Genomic DNA, 21,407 nt, shown 5'->3' with positions numbered 1-21,407 from the left:
AATGTTGAGAAAAAAGTCGAAATTTCTAGAAAAAAGGCGAAATGTTGTGAAAAAAGTCGAAATGTCGAGGAAATAGTCAAAATTTCGTGAAAAAGTTGAAATGTTGAGAAAAAAAGTCAAAATTTTGAGAAAAAAAGTTGAAATTTTGAGAAAAAAGTCAAAATGTCGAGAAAGAAAGAAAGAAAGAAAGAAAGAAAGAAAGAAAGAAAGAAAGAAAGAAAGAAAGAAAGAAAGAAAGAAAGAAAGAAAGAAAGAAAGAAAGAAAGAAGAAAATAAAAAGAAAAAAAAGATGTTTTTCACAGGGAGGAGTAAGAAGTCTGCCATGGAGACCATGGTTGTTCAGCGTTTTTATGTAAGTGAGAAAAGCTCTTCAACGGTTTTGAACACTCCTTCTGAGGTCAAAAATGGGTTCAATTTGTAAACAGTTCATCTGTGATTTGATTGGTCGAGTTTGAACTCTTTAGAGAGTTCTGTCGCATTTTCCAACTCGAGGAACCGCAACCACGTCAGGTACATTCAACTACATTCCTCGTGTGACGTTTTTCACTTTGACAAGTACACTGCAAAAACTCAAGATCTTACCAGGAATATTTGTCTTATTTCTAGTTAAAATTTTCACCTGTTTCAAGTAAATTTTCAGTTGAAATAAGTAGAAAAATCTGCCAGTGGGACAAGATTTATCTTCTCATTACAAGCAAAAAAATCTTGTTCCACTGGCAGATTTTTCTACTTATTTTAAGTGAAAATCTACTTGAAACAGGTGAACATTGTTGTTTTTTCCAGTGATGAGTCTTGTTTTAAGTGTAATGAGATTTTTTTACTAAAATGAGATATTTTAACTAGAAATAAGACAAATATTCTTGTTAAGATTTTGAGTTTTTGCAGTGAGTGTGACATAACGTCAGATGTAAATGAGGGGGGTTTTGTTTTTGTCTGTTATTTGAAATGAAACGCACCCGCATAACTGCTTTGTAATTTAATAATTTATATAACAAATTATATGTTTTACACCCTATTTCTACGGATAAAAGTCTATTTTAGCACCACTCTAAAATCTTTTTTAATCAAGAAAAAGGTGTAAAACTATTCAGTGCAGAGCCTGTGAGGAAAAGGTCAGTGGTTTGACTCACCTTTGGTCCTGGTCTTCCAGACAAACCAACATTTCCCTGTGAATGATAATAATTATAAAACATTAAAACGGCACTTAAAGGCATTTTCCTGCTTTGTTATTGCAGAATAACAACAAAGTTAAACGGCTAGAGGACTCACCCGTTCACCGTTCAGCCCCTTCGGTCCCTGCTGTCCAGGAATTCCAAAACCTGGACTTCCCTGTTACGCATCAAATAAAAGCATAAGACAAACATCTACAGCTAATATCTTCTCTGATTTACTGACGCTGGTTATAACGGACCAAACAGAAACACAATAGGCATTATTTCTATCTATTAACCTTGTCTCCTTTGTTCCCTTGTTCTCCTTTGATGCCCTGGGGACCCGTGGAACCAACCGGACCAACGTCTCCCTGTCGGACAGAAAACACACACATCAGTCGGCTCGAGAGCGGCGAGCAGGCCGAACATCTCCTCGCTCTAAACCCGGGGTCTGCAACCCAACATGTTTTAGAGCCATATTGGACCAAAAACACAAAAAAACAAATATGTCTGGAGCCGCAAAAAATGAAAAGTCTTGTATAAGCCTTAGAATGAAGGCAACACATGCTGCATGTTTCTATATTAGTTATAACTGGGGGAAGATTTTTTTTTGATTTTGAAAAAAGTCTAAATGTTGAGAAAAAAGTCGAAATGTCGAGATTAATGTTGAAGTACAATCTCGAGAAAAAAGTCAAAATGTCGAGAAAAAAGTCGAAATGTTGAGAAAAAAGTCTAAATGTCGAGATTAATGTTGAAGTAAAATCTCAAGAAAAAAGTCAAAATGTTGAGAAAAAAGTCAAAATGTTGAGAAAAAAGTCAAAATGTTGAGAAAAAAGTCAAAATGTTGAGAAAAAAGTTGAAATGTGGAGAAAAAAGTCGAAATGTTGAGAAAAAAGTCGAAATGTCGAGATTAATGTTGAAGTAAAATCTCGAGAAAAAAGTCTAAATGTCGGGAAAAAAGTCGAAAAGTTGAGAAAAAAGTTGAAATGTTGAGAAAAAAGTCGAAATGTCAAGATTAATGTTGAAGTACAATCTCGAGAAAAAAGTTTAAATGTCGAGAAAAAAGTTTAAATGTTGAGAAAAAAGTCGAAATGTTGAGAAAAAAGTCGAAATGTTGAGAAAAAAGTCGAAATGTTGAGAAAAAAAAGGGAAAAAAAAAAAGAAAAAAGGAAATAAAAGAAGAAAAAAAGAGAACAAAAGAAGAAAAAAAGAGAACAAAAGAGAAAAAAGAGGAAAAAAAAGAAGAAAAAAAGGAAAAAAAGAAAGAAAGAAAAAAAGGAAAAAAAAGGTCAATCATTTTAGAAAAAGCTCCAGGAGCCACCAGAGCGGCGCTAAAGAGCCACATGTGGCTCTAGAGCCGCGGGTTGCCGACCCCTGCTCTAAACGATGCCCCCTGGTCAGGGATTAAAGACGAATCTTTTCAGTGAACCGTTCAGAAGAAAACTGCAAGAGCAAATGAGAGAAATCTTAATTGTATTTGATAAGCGGACCCGGAGGATTAAGGTCTGAGTGTGCAAGAATACCAAACACGATTAATTAACAATGTTTTTGTGGAATAAAACATCAGGAGAATCACTTCCCCCTGGCTGCCTAACGTACTTTAAGCCAGTTAAGAAAAATGCATTCAAACAACTCAAACGCACGTGAAAGGTGACACTTGACAAGGTGTTGCAGCAATAACTTGGATTGTTTTAGTACAGGGGTCAACAACCCAAAATGTTGAAAGAGCCATATTGGACCAAAAACACAAAAAACGAATGTGTCTGGAGCTGCAAAAAATGAAAAGTCTTGTATAAGTCTTAAAATGAAGGCAACACATGCTGCATGTTTCTATATTAGTTATAACTGGGGGAATTATTATGTACTTTGAGAAAAAAGTCAAAATTTTGAGAAAAAAAGTCAAAATTTTGAGAAAAAAGTCAAAATGTCAAGATTAATGTTGAAGTACAATCTTGAGAAAAAAGTTGAAATGTCGAGAAAAAAGTTGAAATGTTGAGAAAAAAGTCGAAATGTCGAGAAAAAATTCGAAATGTTGAGAAAAAAGTCAATGTCGAGAAAAAAGTCGAAATGTCGGGGAAAAAGTCAAAATTTCGAGAAAAAGTCGAAATGTCAAGATTAATGTGGAAGTACAATCTTGAGAAAAAAGTTGAAATGTCGAGAAAAAAGTTGAAATGTTGAGAAAAGAGTCGAAATGTCGAGAAAAAAGTCGAAATGTTGAGAAAAAATTCGAAATGTTGAGAAAAAAGTCGAAATGTCGAGAAAAAAGTCAAAATGTCGGGGAAAAAGTCAGAATTTCGAGAAAAAGGTTGAAATGGCGAGATTAAAAAGGAAAGGAAAAAGGAAGGAAAAAAGAGAAAAAAAGGAAAAAAAAAAAAAAAAAAAGAGAAAAAAGGAAAAAAAGGAAAAAAGAAGAAAAAAAGGAAAAAAAAAAGTTCAAACTTTTTTGAAAAAGCTCCAGGGAGCCACTAGGGCGGCGCTAAAGAGCCGCGGGTTGCAGACCCCCGTTTTAGTAGCTTAAATTCTTTGACTAATGTAACCGAACAGGGCATGAAGTAACTTTACAAGCTGGAAAGGCTGAGCAGCTCTGAAAAGACTTAGATGGGCCAGTTTTGAGGGATTTATGGACGGAGGAATGTTCATATCTAAGCTCATCTCATTGATTTGAGAAGGGCAGTAACTTAAGCAAAATCTCTATTGAAGTGTAATGAGGTGCAACGTTTGATTTTCTCTTCTTTTGATGCCAGAACAAATACAATATAATGAACCTTTTTAAACCACAACCACAAAGTCCTGATGATGTAGCGATTAATAATTGAGGCGTGTTAATAATTGATTGTATTTTAATTTTAATGTTGACTGTAATCACTGATTCAGTCAAGAATATTTATGGGGAAACACCAAAGATCTTAAAAAGTACAAATTTAAAAAAGTACGTGTTGTCTTAGTGAAATGGGTGAACACAAAACTTGACTTACCCTGGTTCCCTTTTTTCCAGTTGGACCGATTATCTGTTGTGATGAAGGACAGAACATGTTGATTTGATTCACATCTGAGTTTGTTTGCAGTAGTTGTGGATTTTAAATGCATGAAGAGGTTTTCTTACACCCTTGGCCGGATCTCCAGGGGTTCCTCGTGGACCTTCGTCTCCCTTCAGCCCTATCGGCCCCGTCAGTCCCTTGAAAAGTCAGAGAAACTATGTCAACATAAGATAATTGGACTCAATTGAACACAAAATTTCTCTGCCAAAAACTCATGTTTTATATTTTGCGATCAACCAATTAAAACCTTCATATCTTGTGTTTTGTAAAATTATACCTTTATCTTCAAAGAAATCCTTTTATTTTTTTTAATTAAACCTTTTTAGTAATTAAAGAATGCTTTCATTGGAATGAATCAATGGAGCATTTGAAGATATGAAGATTGAGAGTAATGAAGACGGGGAGGTCTTTTATTCACCTGTCAATCATGTTGAGTGTACTGAGAGTTATTGTTTTTACCATTAAAGATAAGCTGCTGTACTCAGCCGTCAGCAAACAACCGGTACTGGAGTTGTACAAATAAAATCAGGGGGGATGGTGTATTTTATCATAAGGGGACAGATAATTTGTGCTGATTACAAATAATATAATATATTACAAATAATAGCAGTGACCAAAACACCTGCAGAAATACTGCAGGAATGACATAGCAGCAGTTAAATGCAGCCTTCTGTAAGCTTTAAATATCCACTGGGCTTACATCAAATACATCAAAACACAACAATAAAAAACACTTTTCTGAACTTATCAATATGACTCTGTCCTTCACAGGATAAGTAACATGGATCACTGCAAAAACTCAAAATCTTAACAAGAATATTTGTCTTATTTCTAGTTAAAATGTCTCATTTTAGTAAAAAAAAAATCTCATTACACTTAAAACAAGACTCATCACAGGAAAAAACAACAATTTTCACCTGTTTCAAGTAGATTTTCACTTGAAATAAGTAGAAAAATCTGCCAGTGGAACAAACTTTTTTTTGCTTGTAATGAGAAGATAAATCTTGTCCCACTGGCAGATTTTTCTACTTATTTCAAGTGAAAATCTACTTGAAATAGGGGAAAATTGTCAAATAAAAAAATATTTTTGGTAATGACTCTTGTTTTAAATGTAATGAGATTTTTCGACTAAAAATTAGACATTTTAACTAGAAATAAGACAAATATTCTTGGTAAGATTTTGAGTTTTTGCAGTTTTGTACATAGACGGTCAGAGCAGACGTTTCTTTGTTTGGCGCATGTGTGTTGTTGTTTTTTTCCTTATGGGTTATTAATTTTTAAGAATTTAACCTTTTTTTAATGTGAGGAACATGTTTGCCTTATCTTCACTGCAAAAAACTCAAAATCTTAACAAGAATATTTGTCTTATTTCTAGTTAAAATGTCTCATTTTAGTAAAAAAAATCTCATTACACTTAAAACAAGACTCATCACTGGAAAAAACAACAATTTTCACCTGTTTCAAGTAGATTTTCACTTAAAATAAGTAGAAAAATCTGCCAGTGGAACAAGATTTTTTTGCTTGTAATGAGAAGATAAATCTTGTCCCACTGGCAGATTTTTCTACTTATTTCAAGTGAAAATTTACTTGAAACAGGTGAAAATGGTCAAATAAGTTATTTTTCTGGTGTTATTTTTCTGGTGATGACTCTAAATGTTGAAATATCAGTAAAACCACATTCATTGATGAAATGACATAAGGGATGGAAAGGAGGGATGGAGGTTTTACAGGGGGGATGATTTGGACCGTTTTTATTTCAGGGGGGGATGCCATCTCCCTCATCCCCCCTCAACTCCAGTACTGAGTACAACCATTATGTGTGAACAAACACCAAACCCTCTGCAAATGCAGATGGAGATCCTTTGCCATAAATCCCTGGTCGTCATGGAAACCCCCACGTGGCTGCAGCCAGTGAGACGGCGAGGGACGAGCTGACGTCACAGCGAGGAAAGACGGTAAACCTAATGTACCCGTTCGTAAGTACAACTGTTTCATCATAAACGATCTTTAACACACCCCGGAGAGCAGGGGACATGTCTTTTCCTCTCCGTCCGCGTTCAGAACAATTTCCATTTTCAGGTGTGCAATTGTTGCGTTGCCCGCGGTTACGCCTCATTTCCAGCATGTGTTTTATTGACTGAAGTGGTCGGGAGAGCAGCTGGATGACCGGGCTGATGTCTGATGGTGGAGTGTGTGAAACCAGTCAGGCTTCAAGTTGGATAAGCCACAAACATTGAGAGCAAATGGACTGCGTCACCACGACCAGCACCCGCCCTCGCCAAAAACATACACGTCTGAAGTCAAAGAGAAGGAGCATTAAAGAAAGAGAGGGTAAACTTTGCTGCTGCTTTCTCAGATGGAGATAACTCTTAGCAAACAAGCCTCCTTTTTCTTTACCCTACCCAGTGGGAACATGCCCAAAGCTACCTCGTCCTTCAGCCGAACCCTGCAGAAATATCTGCAGACCTGCCAGCAGACGTTTACAGAAGAATATACCGTTTTAACATGTTCTCAGCTGTGAAATCAAAAATTACAGTCACGTATAGCCTACGCAGCGCTGGGTTTATACGAACCGCTAAGTGCGGTAGCTTGACGATTACCGATGAGGATATAGAAACAATAAACCATATCTTCTTCAAGTATTCTGGAATTATCTAGAAAGATGGATCAAACCAAAATATACACTTCCTGCCTCTCAAATGAGCAAAATAGCACACGCTATTCATTTAGTACTTTTGCCCTGATGAATAATCAATATGGGGGCGTACCCGGCAGAAATCGCTAAATACTGGGAGGGGAAAATGCAAATTGGTCCATTTACCACGCGCAATGAGATAGTTTTTGCGGGGATTGTGATTGCGTCTGTATTTAATACGTTCGAAAGGAAGGTGCTAATCTGACCAGCATTACGCAGGGATGCTTGTTGGTGCCTGATTTGAGGACTGGGGTGGAGATGGCTCAATTTATTGTGAGGATTCTCCACATGCAAAAGGAGAAATATTTTATTTGAATGTTAAATCAAGTATTATTCAGCAAAAGGTTGCCACAGGAGGCACATTCATTGTTTTATTTGTGATAATAAATAAATCATGTGTTTTTCATGGAGAAAAAAGTGTTTCTTATTGTGCGCCTATACTTGTTCTGCAGTCTTCATACCCCGGTGTTGTGCCGTATTCAGCACCCCTGCCGTGAAAAGCACCCCCTCGTCTGACAAAAATGATATTCTCATTCCGTGTCACGTTCTGTTTAGCGTCCAGTTTTGTGTTAATGATTCATGTTTAAATGCGCTCATGGATTCCACAATAGTCATACTTTCCCACAATCACAGTCACAGATAACAAAAATCGGGTAAATGATTATTGATGTCATTAATTAATAGCCTGCTTACTGTGTTGTCTTCCATAATATTTGTAAATATATATAATATAAACTCCTAAGTATGTGGTTTGTGTGAGTGTGTATATATAAATATATTGAAGTGTCAGTGTGTTGTTTTCTTTCTTGGTCTACTTATCATTGAATATACGAGGGGGTGCTTTTTCACGGCAGGGGGTGCTGAATACGGCACAACAATTTGCCTCTTCACTAATATCTCTAACTCCAACCTCGTCAAATTTCATTTTGCGCTCGCAAACCGTAAGACACGCAACACCTCATTTAAATACTGAGGTTTGCACCTGTTATCAATTGCGCACGCAATCTTAGTTGATCACCCGAAAACACACAACAACAGCATGTGCAGACTTTTTCAGTGCACACGCAATTTAGTACTCTTTATTTAGGATCTTAGTAAATCGGGCCCTTGGAGTATTATTGAAAAACCTATCTGATTATAATCTGATTATTTGCCTAGCAAATTTTCTTTTCATAAACAGAGAGTACTAAAATAACCCCCAGTTTTTTAACATTTTTTAAATCTGAATTCCAATTATATTTGAAATCTCTGAAATATTGAAAAAAATGTAAAGACCTGTATGAAATGTTATTGGAATTAACCAGGAATACATGTTAATCCTAAATATATACCCCCTTGTTGTACCTTTTTTCATGTTTGTGTGTTTTTACCTTATTTTATTTAAATCAATTTTGCCTGTGATATTTCCATCTAAGTATGCCTCTACTATGCCCTTTATAGATTTGCACCATGGTGAATTGCCATACTTGTTCGTACCTATTTCGATAAATAAAATGTATTAAAAAAAAAATTACAGACGAGAAAGTAATAATGGCTATCCATTGGGTGTCAACCAATCATATTAGAAATAAATGTATTGCTCTATATAAACTCTCCTGGTGTGATGGTGAATACTACTAGTGTAGTGACATTGTGGGATTGGGTTATTGCTTAATTAAATTAATAATTAAATCGTGCCTTAATTCAGAGGCTGAAACATGAATCGTCTCCAGGTGCTGCCCCCATTGGGCCTGGAGTGGAATTACTACATAGACCTTTAAAAAATACTCATTTATGTAACTGTGCTGTCTAGTATTTCCTCAATATTTTACAGGTATTCTGTCTGAGCTCCAGTTGCTGAATTTATACACATGTATAACCAACTTCAGGCACTTTTCCCCCCTTTTTTAATTTCATCGTGTTAGTTTGACTTACTTGGAGTCCTTTTGGTCCAATAGGTCCAATTTCTCCACGGTCTCCCTAAAGAATACAAAGGGGACCATTACAGCTTTGCTCTGATTGTATGCACACACATCACTCCAGTGTGATTGACCTTACCCCCGACTGAATTAAAAGAAAAGTAATTGTTAAGCCAACATTTAAGGCCTAATAAAATAAGGAGAGAATGAACTGGGTTGGAGGGTTAAACTCACCTTATCACCTTTCTCCCCTTTGAATCCCTTCTTCCCCTGCAAATGAAAATGGGGAAGCTCGCTATAAATCATTTCCTCACTGTTTCTTACACACCCTCAGTTAAAAAGGTTTAGTTTTATCTCTCTATAACGGAGGCAGAAGTAAATAATTCATATGCACTGGAGGGTTAAATCACGGAGAAAGTCATTGTTAGTAATTGAACTGGAGACGACGATTAAGTACAAACCCGAGGGCCGACGATTCCCTGGATGCCTTGCTCTCCACGCTCACCCTTAAATTATAAATTGCATCGTAATGTTATTCTGCAAATACTTTCATTTGAAACATCAAAACATGTCCGTTCAGTGTATTGCAATTAAGTATGTGGTACCTTAGAGCCCACCGGTCCCTATTAAACCAATATTCCCCTGCAAAAACAAAGCAAACAGTGAGTTAAAAAATATTGCAGATACTTAGTGGTGTGAAAATACAGGGACTGTCCTCAGAAAATTAGAATATTTTTGATAAAGTTCTTTATATTTTTTTGTAATTCAAAAATGTCATACATTCTGGATTCATTACAAATCAACTGAAATATTACAAGCCTTTTATTATTTTAATATTGCTGATCATGGCTTACAGCTTAAGAAAACTCAAATATCCTATCTCAAAAAAATTAGAATATTCTGGGAATCTTAATCTTAACCCTTGTGCTGTCTTTGGGGTCAAGGAAGGAGGAAGAGAAGAGGGGAGGAAAGAAGGAAGGAAGGAAGAATGACAAGAAGGAAGGGAGAAAAGAAGGATGGAAGGAAGGAAGGAAGGAAGGAAGGAAGGAAGGAGGAAGGAGGAAGGAAGGAAGGAAGGAAGGAGGAAGGAAGGAAGGAAGGAAGAAGGAAGGGAGAAAAGAAGGAAGGAAGGAAAGAAGGAAGGGAGAAACGATGGGAAGGGATGAAAGAAGGAAGGGAGAAAAGAAGGAAGGAAGGAAGGAAGGAAGGAAGGAAGGAAGGAAGGAAGGAAGGAAGGAAGGAAGGAAGGAAGGGAAGGAAGGAAGGAAGGGAGAAAAGAAGGAAGGGAGAAAAGAAGGAAGGGATGAAAGAAGGAAGGGAGAAAAGAAGGAATGGAAGGAAGGAAGGAAGGAAGGAAGGAAGGAAGGAAGGAAGGAAGGAAGGGAGAAAAGAAGGATGGAAGGAAGGAAGGAAGGAAGGAAGGAAGGAAGGAAGGGAGGAAAGAAGGAAGGAAGGAAGGAAGGAAGGAAGGAAGGAAGGGAGGATGGAAGGAAGGAAGGAAAGAAGGAAGGGAGAAAACGAAGGAAGGAAGGAAGGGAGAAAAGAAGGAAGGAAGGAAAGAGGAAGGGAGAAACGAAGGAAGGAAAGGAAGGAAGAAGGAAGGAAGGAAGGAAGGAAGGAAGGGAGAAAAGAAGGAAGGGAGAAAAGAAGGAAGGGATGAAAGAAGGAAGGGAGAAAAGAAGGAAGGAAGGAAGGAAGGAAGGAAGGAAGGAAGGAAGGAAGGGAGAAAGAAGGATGGAAGGAAGGAAGGAAGGAAGGAAGGAAGGGAGGAAAGAAGGAAGGAAGGAAGGAAGAAGGGAGGATGGAAGGAAGGAAGGAAAGAAGGAAGGGAGAAATGAAGGAAGGGAGGAAAGAAGGATGGAAGGAAGGAACGAAGGGAGGATGGAAGGAAAGAAAAGAAGGAAGAAGGAAGGAAGGAAGGAAGGAAGGAAGGAAGGAAGGAAGGAAGGAAGGAAGGGAAAAAAGAGGAAGGGAAGAAGGAAGGAGAGATCAGGAGGAAAGAAGAAGGAAGGGAAAAAAGAAGGAAGGAAGGAAGGAAGGAAGGAAGAAAAGAAGGAAGGAAGGAAAGAAGGAAGGAGAAACGAAGGAAGGAAGAAAGGGAGGATGGAAGGAAAGAAAGAAGGAAGGGAGAAGAGAAGGAAGAGAAAAAAGAAGGAAGGGAGGAAAGAAGGGAGGATGGAAGGAAAGGAAAGAAGGAAGGAAGGAAGGAAGGAATGAAGGAAGGAAGGAAGGAAGGAAGGAAGGAAGGAAGGAAGGAAGGAAGGAAGGAAAGAAGGAAGGAAGGGAGAAACAAAGGAAGGGATGAAAGAAGGAAGGAAGGAAGGAAGGAAGGAAGGAAGGAAGGAAGGAAGGAAGGAAGGAAGGAAGGGAAAAAAGAGGAAGGGAAGAAGGAAGGAGAGATCAGGAGGAAAGAAGGAAGGAAGGGAAAAAAGAAGGAAGGAAGGAAGGAAGGAAGGAAGGAAGGAAGGAAGAAAAGAAGGAAGGAAAGAAGGAAGGGAGGAAAGAAGGATGGAAGAAGGAAGAAAGGGGAGGATGGAAGGAAAGAAAGAAGGAAGGGAGAAGAGAAGGAAGAGAAAAAAGAAGGATGAAGGAAGGAAGGAGAATTAGGTCATTTTGACCCGAAGACGGTACAAGGGTTAGCTGTAAGCCATAATCAGCAATATTAAAATAATAAAAGGCTTGCAATATTTCAGTTGATTTGTAATGGAATCCAGAATGTATGACATTTTTGTTTTTTTAATTGCATTACAGAAAATAAAGAACTTTATCACAATATTCTAATTTTCTGAGACAGTCCTGTACTGTTATTTATTCTGCCATTACTGTTCTTAATAAAGAAACCTCAAATTATTACAAATTCTGATGTACCTTCAGTCCCGGCTCTCCACGAGGACCTTGAGTGCCTTGTATACCAATTCCTTCTTCACCCTACAAAATTATGTAGATAGCAGGTCTTACCCTCAAACTTTTCCATATTTTTAGCTTTTTATTAGACAAATTGTGTGAAGAATAGGGATGGGCGGTATGGACTAAAAAATGTATCACGATAATTTCTGACATTTATCCAATAATGATAAAAATGACGATAAAAAAATACCAATTCAACTCCACCTTTGTAAATATAAATCTATCTCACTCTCAGATCCACCATGTTTGTTACACAAAAACCTCATCAATGGGAATTTATCCTTTTTCCTTCCTTCTTTCTTTCTTCTTTCTTCCCCTTCCTTTCTTTCTTTCTTTCTTTGCTTTCTTCTTTTTTCCCCTTCCTTCCTTTCTTTCTCTTTCTTTCTTTCTTCTTTCTTTCTTTCTTTCTTCTTTTTTCCCCTTTCTTTCTTTCTTCTTTCTTTCTTTCTTTCTTTCTTTCTTCTTTCTTTCTTTCTTTCTTTCTTTCTTTCTTTCTTTCTGGCTCATTCCCTTCCTTCCTTCCTTCCTTCCTTCTTTCCGTTTCTATCCCTTCCTTCCTTCCTTCCTTCCTTCCTTCCTTCCTTCCTTCTTTTCTCCCTTCCTTCCTTCCTTCCTTCCTTCCTTCCTTCCATCCTCCCTTCCTTCCTTCCTTCCTTCCTTCCTTCTTTCCTCCTGCTCTCTCCTTCCTTCTTCCCTTCCTCTTTTCTCCCTTCCTTATTTCCTCCCTTCGTTCCTTCGTTCCTTCGTTCCTTCCTTCCTTCCTTCCTTCCTTCCTTCCTTCCTTCCTTCCTTCCTCCCTCCCTCCCTCCCTCCCCTCCCTCCCTCCCTTCCTTCCTTCCTTCCTTCCTTCCTTCCTTCCTTCCTTCCTTCCTTCCTTCCTTCCTTCCTTCCTTCCCTTCCTTCTCTTCCTTCCTCCTTCCTTCCTTCCTTCCTTCCTTCCTTCCTTCACGTTGTTTAACGCAGAACCATAAATCAGTTTTACACAAAAACATAATCAACGGGAATTTATCGTTTTTATCGTGAGATACAAATTCTTATCGTGAGGAATTTTTTTTGACGGTTATCGTGAACGGTAAAATATCGCCCATTCCTAGTGAAGAAGGAGTAATTATTAGTAGTTATACCTTATCTCCTCTCTGACCTGGCAGCCCTGGTACCCCATCGATGCCGATAGGTCCAGGCAAACCCGCAATGCCCTAAAGTAGTTTCCATTTATGTGTGTCGAGGTTTGAGTGGGACAGTAAAAATAGAAGCACAAAAAACACAAACACCAGAAAATATAACAATTATTCTTCTAAAAATGCAACTGTGAATCTTTTTGCTAATATTTTTGACAGTTATGTCCTCACGTCTTTTCCCCGCCTCTCCTTTGTCTCCTTTCATGCCCTGCTTCCCCCGTACGCCCTTTCAAAAATTAATTAAAATTTGATCACACATAAAAAGACACCATGCATATTACACAACAAAATAAGAGACTCTGTGGACTTGAAAACAGGCAGATGTGCAAGAATGGCATTAAAGTACAATTAGAGCAAAGAGAAAACAGTGCTCGACTTTTGCTCCTGGCTCTCCTTGATCTCCCTGCAAAGCAGGACAGAAAAAAAAACTGCTCTCACAAAATATTTCGCAAGTTGCACTGATACGTACGGAAGAGTATTAGGGCCATGTAAGAGAAAAAATATTTGAGAGGGGAAGTTTTTGTTTTATTGTGCTCTTCAAGAGAAAAGTCGAAAAGTTGAGAAATAAGTCAAAGTCGAAGTTTCGTGAATAAAGTCGAAATTCGCCTTTTTTCTCACATTTCGACTTTTTTCTCGAAATTGTACTTCAACATTATTCTAGACATTTCAACTTTTTTTCTCAATATTTCAACTTTTTTCTAGAAATTTTGACTTTTTTCTCGAAATTGTATTTCAACATTAATCTCGACATTTCGACTTTTTTATCAATATTTCAACTTTTTTCTCGACATTTCGACTTTTTTATCAATATTTCGACTTTTTTCTCGACATTTCGACTTTTTTTCATCAATATTTCGACTTTTTTCTCGAAATTTTGACTTTATTCTCAAGAAGGATGGAAGGAAGGAAGGAAGGAAGGAAGGAAGGGAGAAACGAAGGAAGGGAGAAACGAAGGAAGGGATGAAAGAAGGAAGGAAGGAAGGAAGGAAGGAAGGAAGGAAGGAAGGAAGGAAGGAAGGAAGGAAGGGAGAAACGAAGGAAGGGATGAAAGAAGGAAGGAAGGAAGGAAGGAAGGAAGGAAGGAAGGAAGGAAGGAAGGAAGGGAGAAAAGAAGGATGGAAGGAAGGAAGGAAGGAAGGAAGGAAGGAAGGAAGGAAGGGAGAAACGAAGGAAGGGAGAAACGAAGGAAGGGATGAAAGAAGGAAGGAAGGAAGGAAGGAAGGAAGGAAGGAAGGAAGGAAGGAAGGAAGGAAGGGAGAAAAGAAGGATGGAAGGAAGGAAGGAAGGAAGGAAGGAAGGAAGGAAGGAAGGAAGGAAGGGAAAAAAAGAGGAAAGGAAGGAGAGAGCAGGAGGAAAGAAGGAAGGAAGGGAAAAAAGAAGGAAGGAAGGAAGGAAGGAAGGGAGGAAGGAAGGAAGGAAGGAAGGAAGGGAGAAAAGAAGGAAGGAAGGAAGGAAGGAAGGAAGGAAGGAAGGAAGGAAGGAAGGAAGGAAGGAAGGAAGGAAGGGAGAAAAGAAGGAAGGGATGAAAGAAGGAAGGAAGGAAGGAAGGAAGGAAGGAAGGAAGGAAGGAAGGAAGGAAGGGAGGAAAGAAGGAAGGGAGAAAAGAAGGATGGAAGGAAGGAAGGAAGGAAGGAAGGAAGGAAGGAAGGAAGGAAGGAAGGAAGGGAAAAAAAGAGGAAAGGAAGGAGAGAGCAGGAGGAAAGAAGGAAGGAAGGGAAAAAAGAAGGAAGGAAGGAAGGAAGGAAGGAAGGGAGGAAGGAAGGAAGGAAGGGAGAAAAGAAGGAAGGAAGGAAGGAAGGAAGGAAGGAAGGGAGGATGGAAGGAAAGAAAGAAAGAAGGAAGGAAGGAAGGAAGGAAGGAAGGAAGGAAGGAAGGAAGGAAGGAAGGAAGGAAGGAAGGAAAGAAGGAAGGGAGAAGAGAAGGAAGAGAAAAAAGAAGGATGAAGGAAGGAAGGAGAATTAGGTCATTTTGACCCGAAGACGGTACAAGGGTTAAACTGTAAGCCATAATCATAATGTTAATGTGATTCTTAATGTTGAAATACAATTTCGAGAAAAAAGTCTGATTATTCTCAAAATTGTATTTCAACATTAATCTCGACATTTCGACTTTTTTCTTAACATTTCGACTTTTTTCTCAAAATTTTGACTTTATTCTCAAAATTGTACTTCAACATTATTCTTGACATTTCGACTTTTTTATCAATATTTCGACTTTTTTCTCAACATTTTGACTTTTTTCTCGAAGTGCATAATGAAAAAATAATCTTCCTCCTCTAAAATATTATTTTTATTTTTCTCCTGCCTGGCCCTAATACTCTTCCGTAGATACGTCACAATATCCTGTGAGGTATGAAATATTATCGTGTAATACCCTATAAAAAGTGATAGCAGTGAGATTTTACAGACTTTGTGCTACGTTTCTGATGAATTGTATCTTGTACCTTGACAGATATTCCCGGTGAGCCCGGTGGTCCTGACGGGCCCGGCAGACCTGGAGCTCCGTTGACACCCGGCACTCCAGGTGGTCCCTGGGGGCCCTGAAATGTGGTGAATTATGTTTGAGCAGCTCAAAGACAATTTTTGAAAAACTCCAACAGTTCTGTTTTTTTTTTTTTGTAAGACTTACAGAAGATCCGGGCTCTCCTTTTCGCCCGGGTAAGAAGTTTGAATCGGTGCCAGCTATCATATATCCAGGATCCCCCTTAGGTGGAAACGAAAAGTAAAGGGTTTATACGCGACTGGAAGTGTCTTCAGGGTTTTGTGGTGGTGCTTAAGCCAGAAACGGTGTCGTGGGTTCAGTTCTGAGAGGTTCAGCCTGGTCCAGGATCAGACTTACCCGTTCCCCCCTCTGCCCCTTAGAGCCAGTCTGTCCAGGTTGACCCTGCAATTAAAAGAACAGATGAAAACACAAACAGGAACAGTCTTGGACTATAATAGGATTGAGGTAATACAACACAACTGCATCCATAAAGTTCCCGTGAGGTTCTCTCTTTCTGCTGAACTCGTACATAATATTTATATATATATGGGTCAAGGACGTGACGCTTATATCTTCTGAAAAACAGATTTTTTTTCAATTCAAAAAAGGTTTAAATGGATAAAAAAATACCAGATATATGAACTACCTGTCCCACATATGGACTCACTTGAATTTTACAAAAAATACTAGTTATTTGGGATTTTGTTGTTGTTTCTAAATGTCATGTGGTGCGACCGTCCAACCAGGACTCTTGTTTTGAAAACGTTTTTTGAAATCACTCTAAATGTTTTTAAATCAATCTTCTGCCCTATCTGGCATGATTTCAGAACTGTCTTGTAGTGTGTAAGATTGCAACACATTTGTATTTATATTTCCATCATGATATACAAAGTTTGACTGATGACGTCCATTTTATGAAATATCATGTGGCGTGACCATTAAAAAAACAACCATTTCTGTATAATACTGAAAACTTGTAAAAAAAAAAAAAGATGTAAAGATGTTAAGGAAATGTATTTTAATATGAATCATGGTTGCACCACATGACCTTTTTTTTAAGGCTAGTGCCACTTACTTCATTTAAAAATTGTATATGAATTTATGTGTACACAACATTCTTAATGTTTGAACTACTGCAATAGATATTCTTTTTTTTATTATTTTCAAATTGACCTGTTGAAAATCCTTATTCGTCATTGACCCATATATATTCTGTATTTTCAGGTGTTGTTTTACTGTGTCTGTTTGAGCTCTTTTACCAATAACCTGTTCAAACAGGCTCTGATTTTCCTCTTGTTTTGAATGTCTGTCTTAATTCCTCACAACTTTTGTTACCCTCTTTTTTCTCACACAAACGAAAAGTCAATATAAAGTACCTTACTAGGTAACTTCAGAGGTCTAAAGTGTCCACTTTCCAAAATACATTCCTTCATTTCCTTCATTTTCATGATGGAGGTTCAAAGAGTCTAAATCTCTTTTGGCTCCAGCGTATAAATCACATCATTTCCACTCTTGTGAAAACTCGGAGTAACATTTCAGCCTTGCTGATGAATGTATGATTAACCTGGAGGGAAATTCTTCATCACAGGATAAGTTCTACTCCAATTCTAGACTGTCATTTCTAAGTGGAGTGCTGTTGAGTGTAGACGGATAACGTGTTGGACGGCTTCATTGAGCTTTGATAATCTTTTTTTCATTTATTTCCCCGCGTGACTTTTATTTTCTACATTTGCATATTGAGGACAAAGATGTGATAAAGAACCCAGGTTACATTAATCCACGATAACTGTCGTGTATTTGCCGTTTTTGATCTCACCATGTCACCCGGGACGCCTGCAGGGCCCTGAGGAGAATAAAACACTCAATGTAATTTGCAGAATCGGATAAGGTCCGTGTGAAGTTTTGTGTCATTTTTGAGTTCAGTTACCCGTTGTCCGGCAGAACCCGGGGGTCCAGTTCTTCCTGGTCGCCCTGGCAACCCAGGGATACCATCTGTTCCAGTCGGTCCCTGACAGAAAGACTTCACTGTTAATCTGGAAACAGATGCTGGACGGCCAATTTCTCCTTTCATATGAATACTTTTTAAAATATTTGTGTCACGTTTGCACGTTCGGATTGAAACATCTAAAGCAATGTTTTTTTTTCTTCTTTTTATGCAAATGTTGTTATTGTGGCACATCACATCAAAGTAAAATGCATGAAGTGAAGCTGAAACGACAACAGATGGAAGTTTTTTCTGTTTTTAGTTGGTTTTTTTAACTGTTATCAGTAACAACGTTATGGGAAGAATAAATACATGGTCCTTACCTTCTCTCCTTTCTCTCCTTTGGAGGACGTGAAAGGATCATAACGTCCGGGGCTTTGCCTGAATCTCTTCAGAAACACACAATAATATTGTTTATGAACTAAATTATTAACTGGAATAAAAATATCCACAGATCTTTTAAGTTGATAAGGAAATAAAAACAATCCTACCAGCCCTCCAAGACCTGAATCATCCCCCTGAAACACATTATGGAAACTAAATAATCCGGGTTTACATGAATGCAACAATCTGTTGGGACGTGTCAGTGAACTCACCCTTTCTCCTTTCTGGCCCTGCAGAAATATGATTAACATGATTAATAGCTGCTTATCAATATAATACGGAACAGTTCAAGTGTTTCTGTACGAACCTTTACACACTGGGAGGAGCAGGGACCCTGAGGCTTTTCCTGCTCCTCCGGGTCTTCAGTTGGAGTGTCTAACTGAGCACTCTGGACAGAAAAGGAGAAAAAACAACACATTCTGAGTTTTCCAACTAACTTAACGTGGACTGTAACAGCAGAGGAGGCTTTCTAATGAAGCCACCTAGAGTTTTCTTCTGCAGAGCTATGGTGGATTTGAAAAGCAAGAGCATGTATCATTCAGTAAAAGCCGTGTGCATAAAAAAAATAAAAATTAAAGTTGCAAGCAGCGATGAACGGGCCCTCGCACCCTTGTGCACGTTCAGGCTGCAGTGGAAGCTTGTATGACTTGATGTAAAACTCTTCAGGCCTGGACATTTAGCGGATGAAACCACCCACGACTCTCTATATCAGGGGTTGGCAACCCAAAATGTTGAAAGCGCCATATTGGACCAAAAACACAAAAAACAAATATGTCTGGAGCCGCAAAAAATTAAAAGTCTTGTATAAACCTTAGAATGAAGGCAAATGGCGAAAGGCAGCATGTCGAGAAAAAAGTCTATAACAGGGGTTGGCAACCCAAAATGTTTTAGACCAAAAACACAAAAAACGAATGTGTCTGGAGCCGCAAAAAATGAAAAGTCTTGTACAAGCCTTAGAATGAAGGCAACACATGCTGCATGTATCTATATTAGTTAGAACTGGGGGAAGATTTTTTTTTTCATTATGCACTTCGAGAAAAAAGTCGAAGTGTTGAGAAAAAAGTCAAAATGTCGAGGAAAAAGTCGAAATGTCGAGATTAATGTTGAAGTACAATCTCGGAAAAAAAAGTGGAATTGTTGAAAAAAAAGTCGAAATGTCGAGATTAAAAAGGAAAATGAAAAAAGAGTAAAAAAAAGAAGAAAAAAAAGAAGGAAAAAGAAGGAAAAAAGGTCAAACATTTTTGAAAAAGCTCCAGGAGCCACTAGGGCGGCGCTAAAGAGCCGCATGCAGCTCTAGAGCCGCGGGTTGACGACCCCTGGTCTATATCAAACCATTCAAAAGTTATGGCAGAAAGTAGGAACTATCAGATATTGACCAATCAGAAGAAGGGGGGGACTAATTCATGCCAATGAAGGTCAAGTACTCAAAACTGAGTCCGATGACACCACCCACGAGTCTTTATGTCAAACCATTCAAAAGTTATGGCAGAAAGTAGGAACTATCAAATATGGACCAACCAGATGAAGGGGGGTGCGCTTTTTGGCATCTATCATCGCCACGGTAACACTTTTGAAAGAGAAAAGTAATGCGCATCGTCGCAGGATGGAGTCGCACATTTTGATGTATAACACACCTGGGTGCACGTTACGGTTCAGGCCGCATTAGCGGCCGAAGAAATGGCATAAATTTCGCCAAAATTACACGATTAATTCAAAATGGCCGACTTCCTGTTCGGTTTCGGCCATGGCGCCAAGAGACTTTTCTTTAAGTTGTGACATGATACAGGTGTGTAGCGATTTTTGTGCATGTACGTCAAACTGTATTGTGGGGCTTGAGGCACAAAGTTTTCTAGGGGGCGCTGTTGAGACATTAGGCCACGCCCATTAATGCAAACCATTAAATATCACATTTTTCACCAGGCCTGGCTTGCGTGCAAAATTTGGTGACTTTTGGGGCACGTTAATCGCCTCCGAAACAACGATTACAAATGCATGATTATAAAGTGAGTGTAGGTGTAAGGTGTAAGTGTTCCTAGTCACCTCGTCCTGCAGCGTGAACTCGGAGAGAAGTTCCTCACCGCAGAGGCTGTTGATAAACTCTCTCTCTACGGAGGGGAAGCCGTCAAAGGTCGGGGAGTAGAAGATGTTTTTGTAGCTGGTGGGAGATGCAATTTTATTCAGCTCCTCGATGTCTGCGTTAGAAACCCCGACAGCCAGGATGCTGACCCCTGTAGAGACACGGATTCAAAACATGCATGTAACACTCACCGTGAATAGTGCAATAAGTACCACATGTTCTGGGCTGCTACACTGCAAAAACTCAAAATCTTACCAGGAATACCTGTCTTATTTCTAGTTAGAATGTCTCATTTTTAGTCAAAAAAAATCTCATTACACTTAAAACAAGAGTCATTACCAGACAAATAACTTGTCATTTGACAATTTTCACCTGTTTCAAGTACATTTTTATTTGAATTAAATAGAAAAATCTGCCAGTGGAAGAAGATTTTTTTGCTTGTAATGAGAAGATAAATCTTGTCCCACTGGCAGATTTTTCTACTTATTTTAAGTAAAAATCTACTTGAAACAGGTGAAAAGTATTGTTTTTTTCCAGTGATGAGTCTTGTTTTAAGTGTAATAAGATTTTTTTTTACCAAAAATGAGACATTTTAACTAGAAAAAAGACAAATATTCTTGTTAAGATTTTGAGTTTTTGCAGTGTAAAGACCTAAAGTCAACCTTCAAAACAACCAAAAAGAAATCATTTCTAAGAGATCTTAAAAATCTTTAGTTTTATGTCTCTCAGCTCATTTTTGGACATTTTAATACCACTATATATAGGACTGTCTCAGAAAATTAGAATATTGTGATAAAGTCCTTTATTTTCTGTAATGCAATTAAAAAAACTAAAATGTCATAAATTCTGGATTCATTACAAATCAACTGAAATATTGCAAGCCTTTTATTATTTAAAAAAAATTTGAATATTATATAATTTGAAAATTTGAATTCTGGGAATCTTAATCTTAAACTGTAAACCATAATCGGCAATATTAAAATAATAAAAGGGTTGCAATATTTCAGTTGATTTGTAATGAATCCAGAATGTATGACGTTTTTGTTTTTTTAATTGCATTACAGAAAATAAAGAACTTTATCACAATATTCTAATTATCTGAGACAGTCCTGTATTTCTATTTTAACCACCTCAAGCTAAAGTTTAGTACAGCTTCAGTATAATTGTCATGAGCACCAACCCAAAGCGTGTGCGATTCTGGACGGCGGCGTCACGTCATCCTGGGCCCGGCCGTCTGTGATCAGAACCAGGACGTGGGCCACGTCCTGCCTCATCCCCAGAGACTCCTGGAACAGCTCCTGCAGAACGTAGCTGATGCCCTTTCCTGCTCACACATTTCAGGAATGAATGAATGAATGAATGAATGAATGAATGAATGAATGAATGAATGAATGAATGAATGAATGAATGAATGAATGAATGAATGAATGAATGAATGAATGAATGAATGAATGAATCTTTATTTCGGCTTTCAGTGTCTTTTGCTGAAAAGGTGTAGACCAGGGGTCGGCAACCCAAAATGTTGAAAGAGCCATATTGGACCAAAAACACAAAAAACAAATATGTCTGGAGCCGCAAAAAATGAAAAGTCTTGTATAAGCCTTAGAATGAAGG

General features: G+C 38.1%; 1 protein-coding gene across 1 annotated transcript in view; it reads right to left on the bottom strand.

Annotated features, from left to right (window-relative positions):
* The window catches only part of LOC133424563 (collagen alpha-1(VII) chain-like), a 155,884-nt gene that overhangs the window by 67,318 nt on the left and 67,159 nt on the right, over window positions 1-21,407 (bottom strand). Inside the window, 25 exon segments of the mRNA XM_061715238.1 lie at window positions 1,131-1,166; window positions 1,270-1,329; window positions 1,451-1,522; window positions 4,127-4,159; window positions 4,255-4,326; window positions 8,799-8,843; window positions 9,017-9,052; window positions 9,244-9,288; window positions 9,388-9,405; window positions 9,407-9,424; window positions 11,651-11,710; window positions 12,814-12,885; window positions 13,025-13,093; window positions 13,244-13,270; window positions 15,311-15,406; window positions 15,496-15,570; window positions 15,706-15,750; window positions 17,165-17,191; window positions 17,276-17,356; window positions 17,656-17,721; window positions 17,824-17,850; window positions 17,929-17,946; window positions 18,024-18,104; window positions 19,757-19,944; window positions 20,974-21,117. Coding sequence (XP_061571222.1) covers window positions 1,131-1,166; window positions 1,270-1,329; window positions 1,451-1,522; window positions 4,127-4,159; window positions 4,255-4,326; window positions 8,799-8,843; window positions 9,017-9,052; window positions 9,244-9,288; window positions 9,388-9,405; window positions 9,407-9,424; window positions 11,651-11,710; window positions 12,814-12,885; window positions 13,025-13,093; window positions 13,244-13,270; window positions 15,311-15,406; window positions 15,496-15,570; window positions 15,706-15,750; window positions 17,165-17,191; window positions 17,276-17,356; window positions 17,656-17,721; window positions 17,824-17,850; window positions 17,929-17,946; window positions 18,024-18,104; window positions 19,757-19,944; window positions 20,974-21,117 — 1,511 coding nt within the window.

This window comes from Cololabis saira, chromosome 23 (genome assembly GCF_033807715.1).
Source record: "Cololabis saira isolate AMF1-May2022 chromosome 23, fColSai1.1, whole genome shotgun sequence".
Classification (NCBI taxonomy): Eukaryota; Metazoa; Chordata; class Actinopteri; order Beloniformes; family Belonidae; genus Cololabis; species Cololabis saira.
This window is presented reverse-complemented; position numbering and strand designations above follow the sequence as displayed.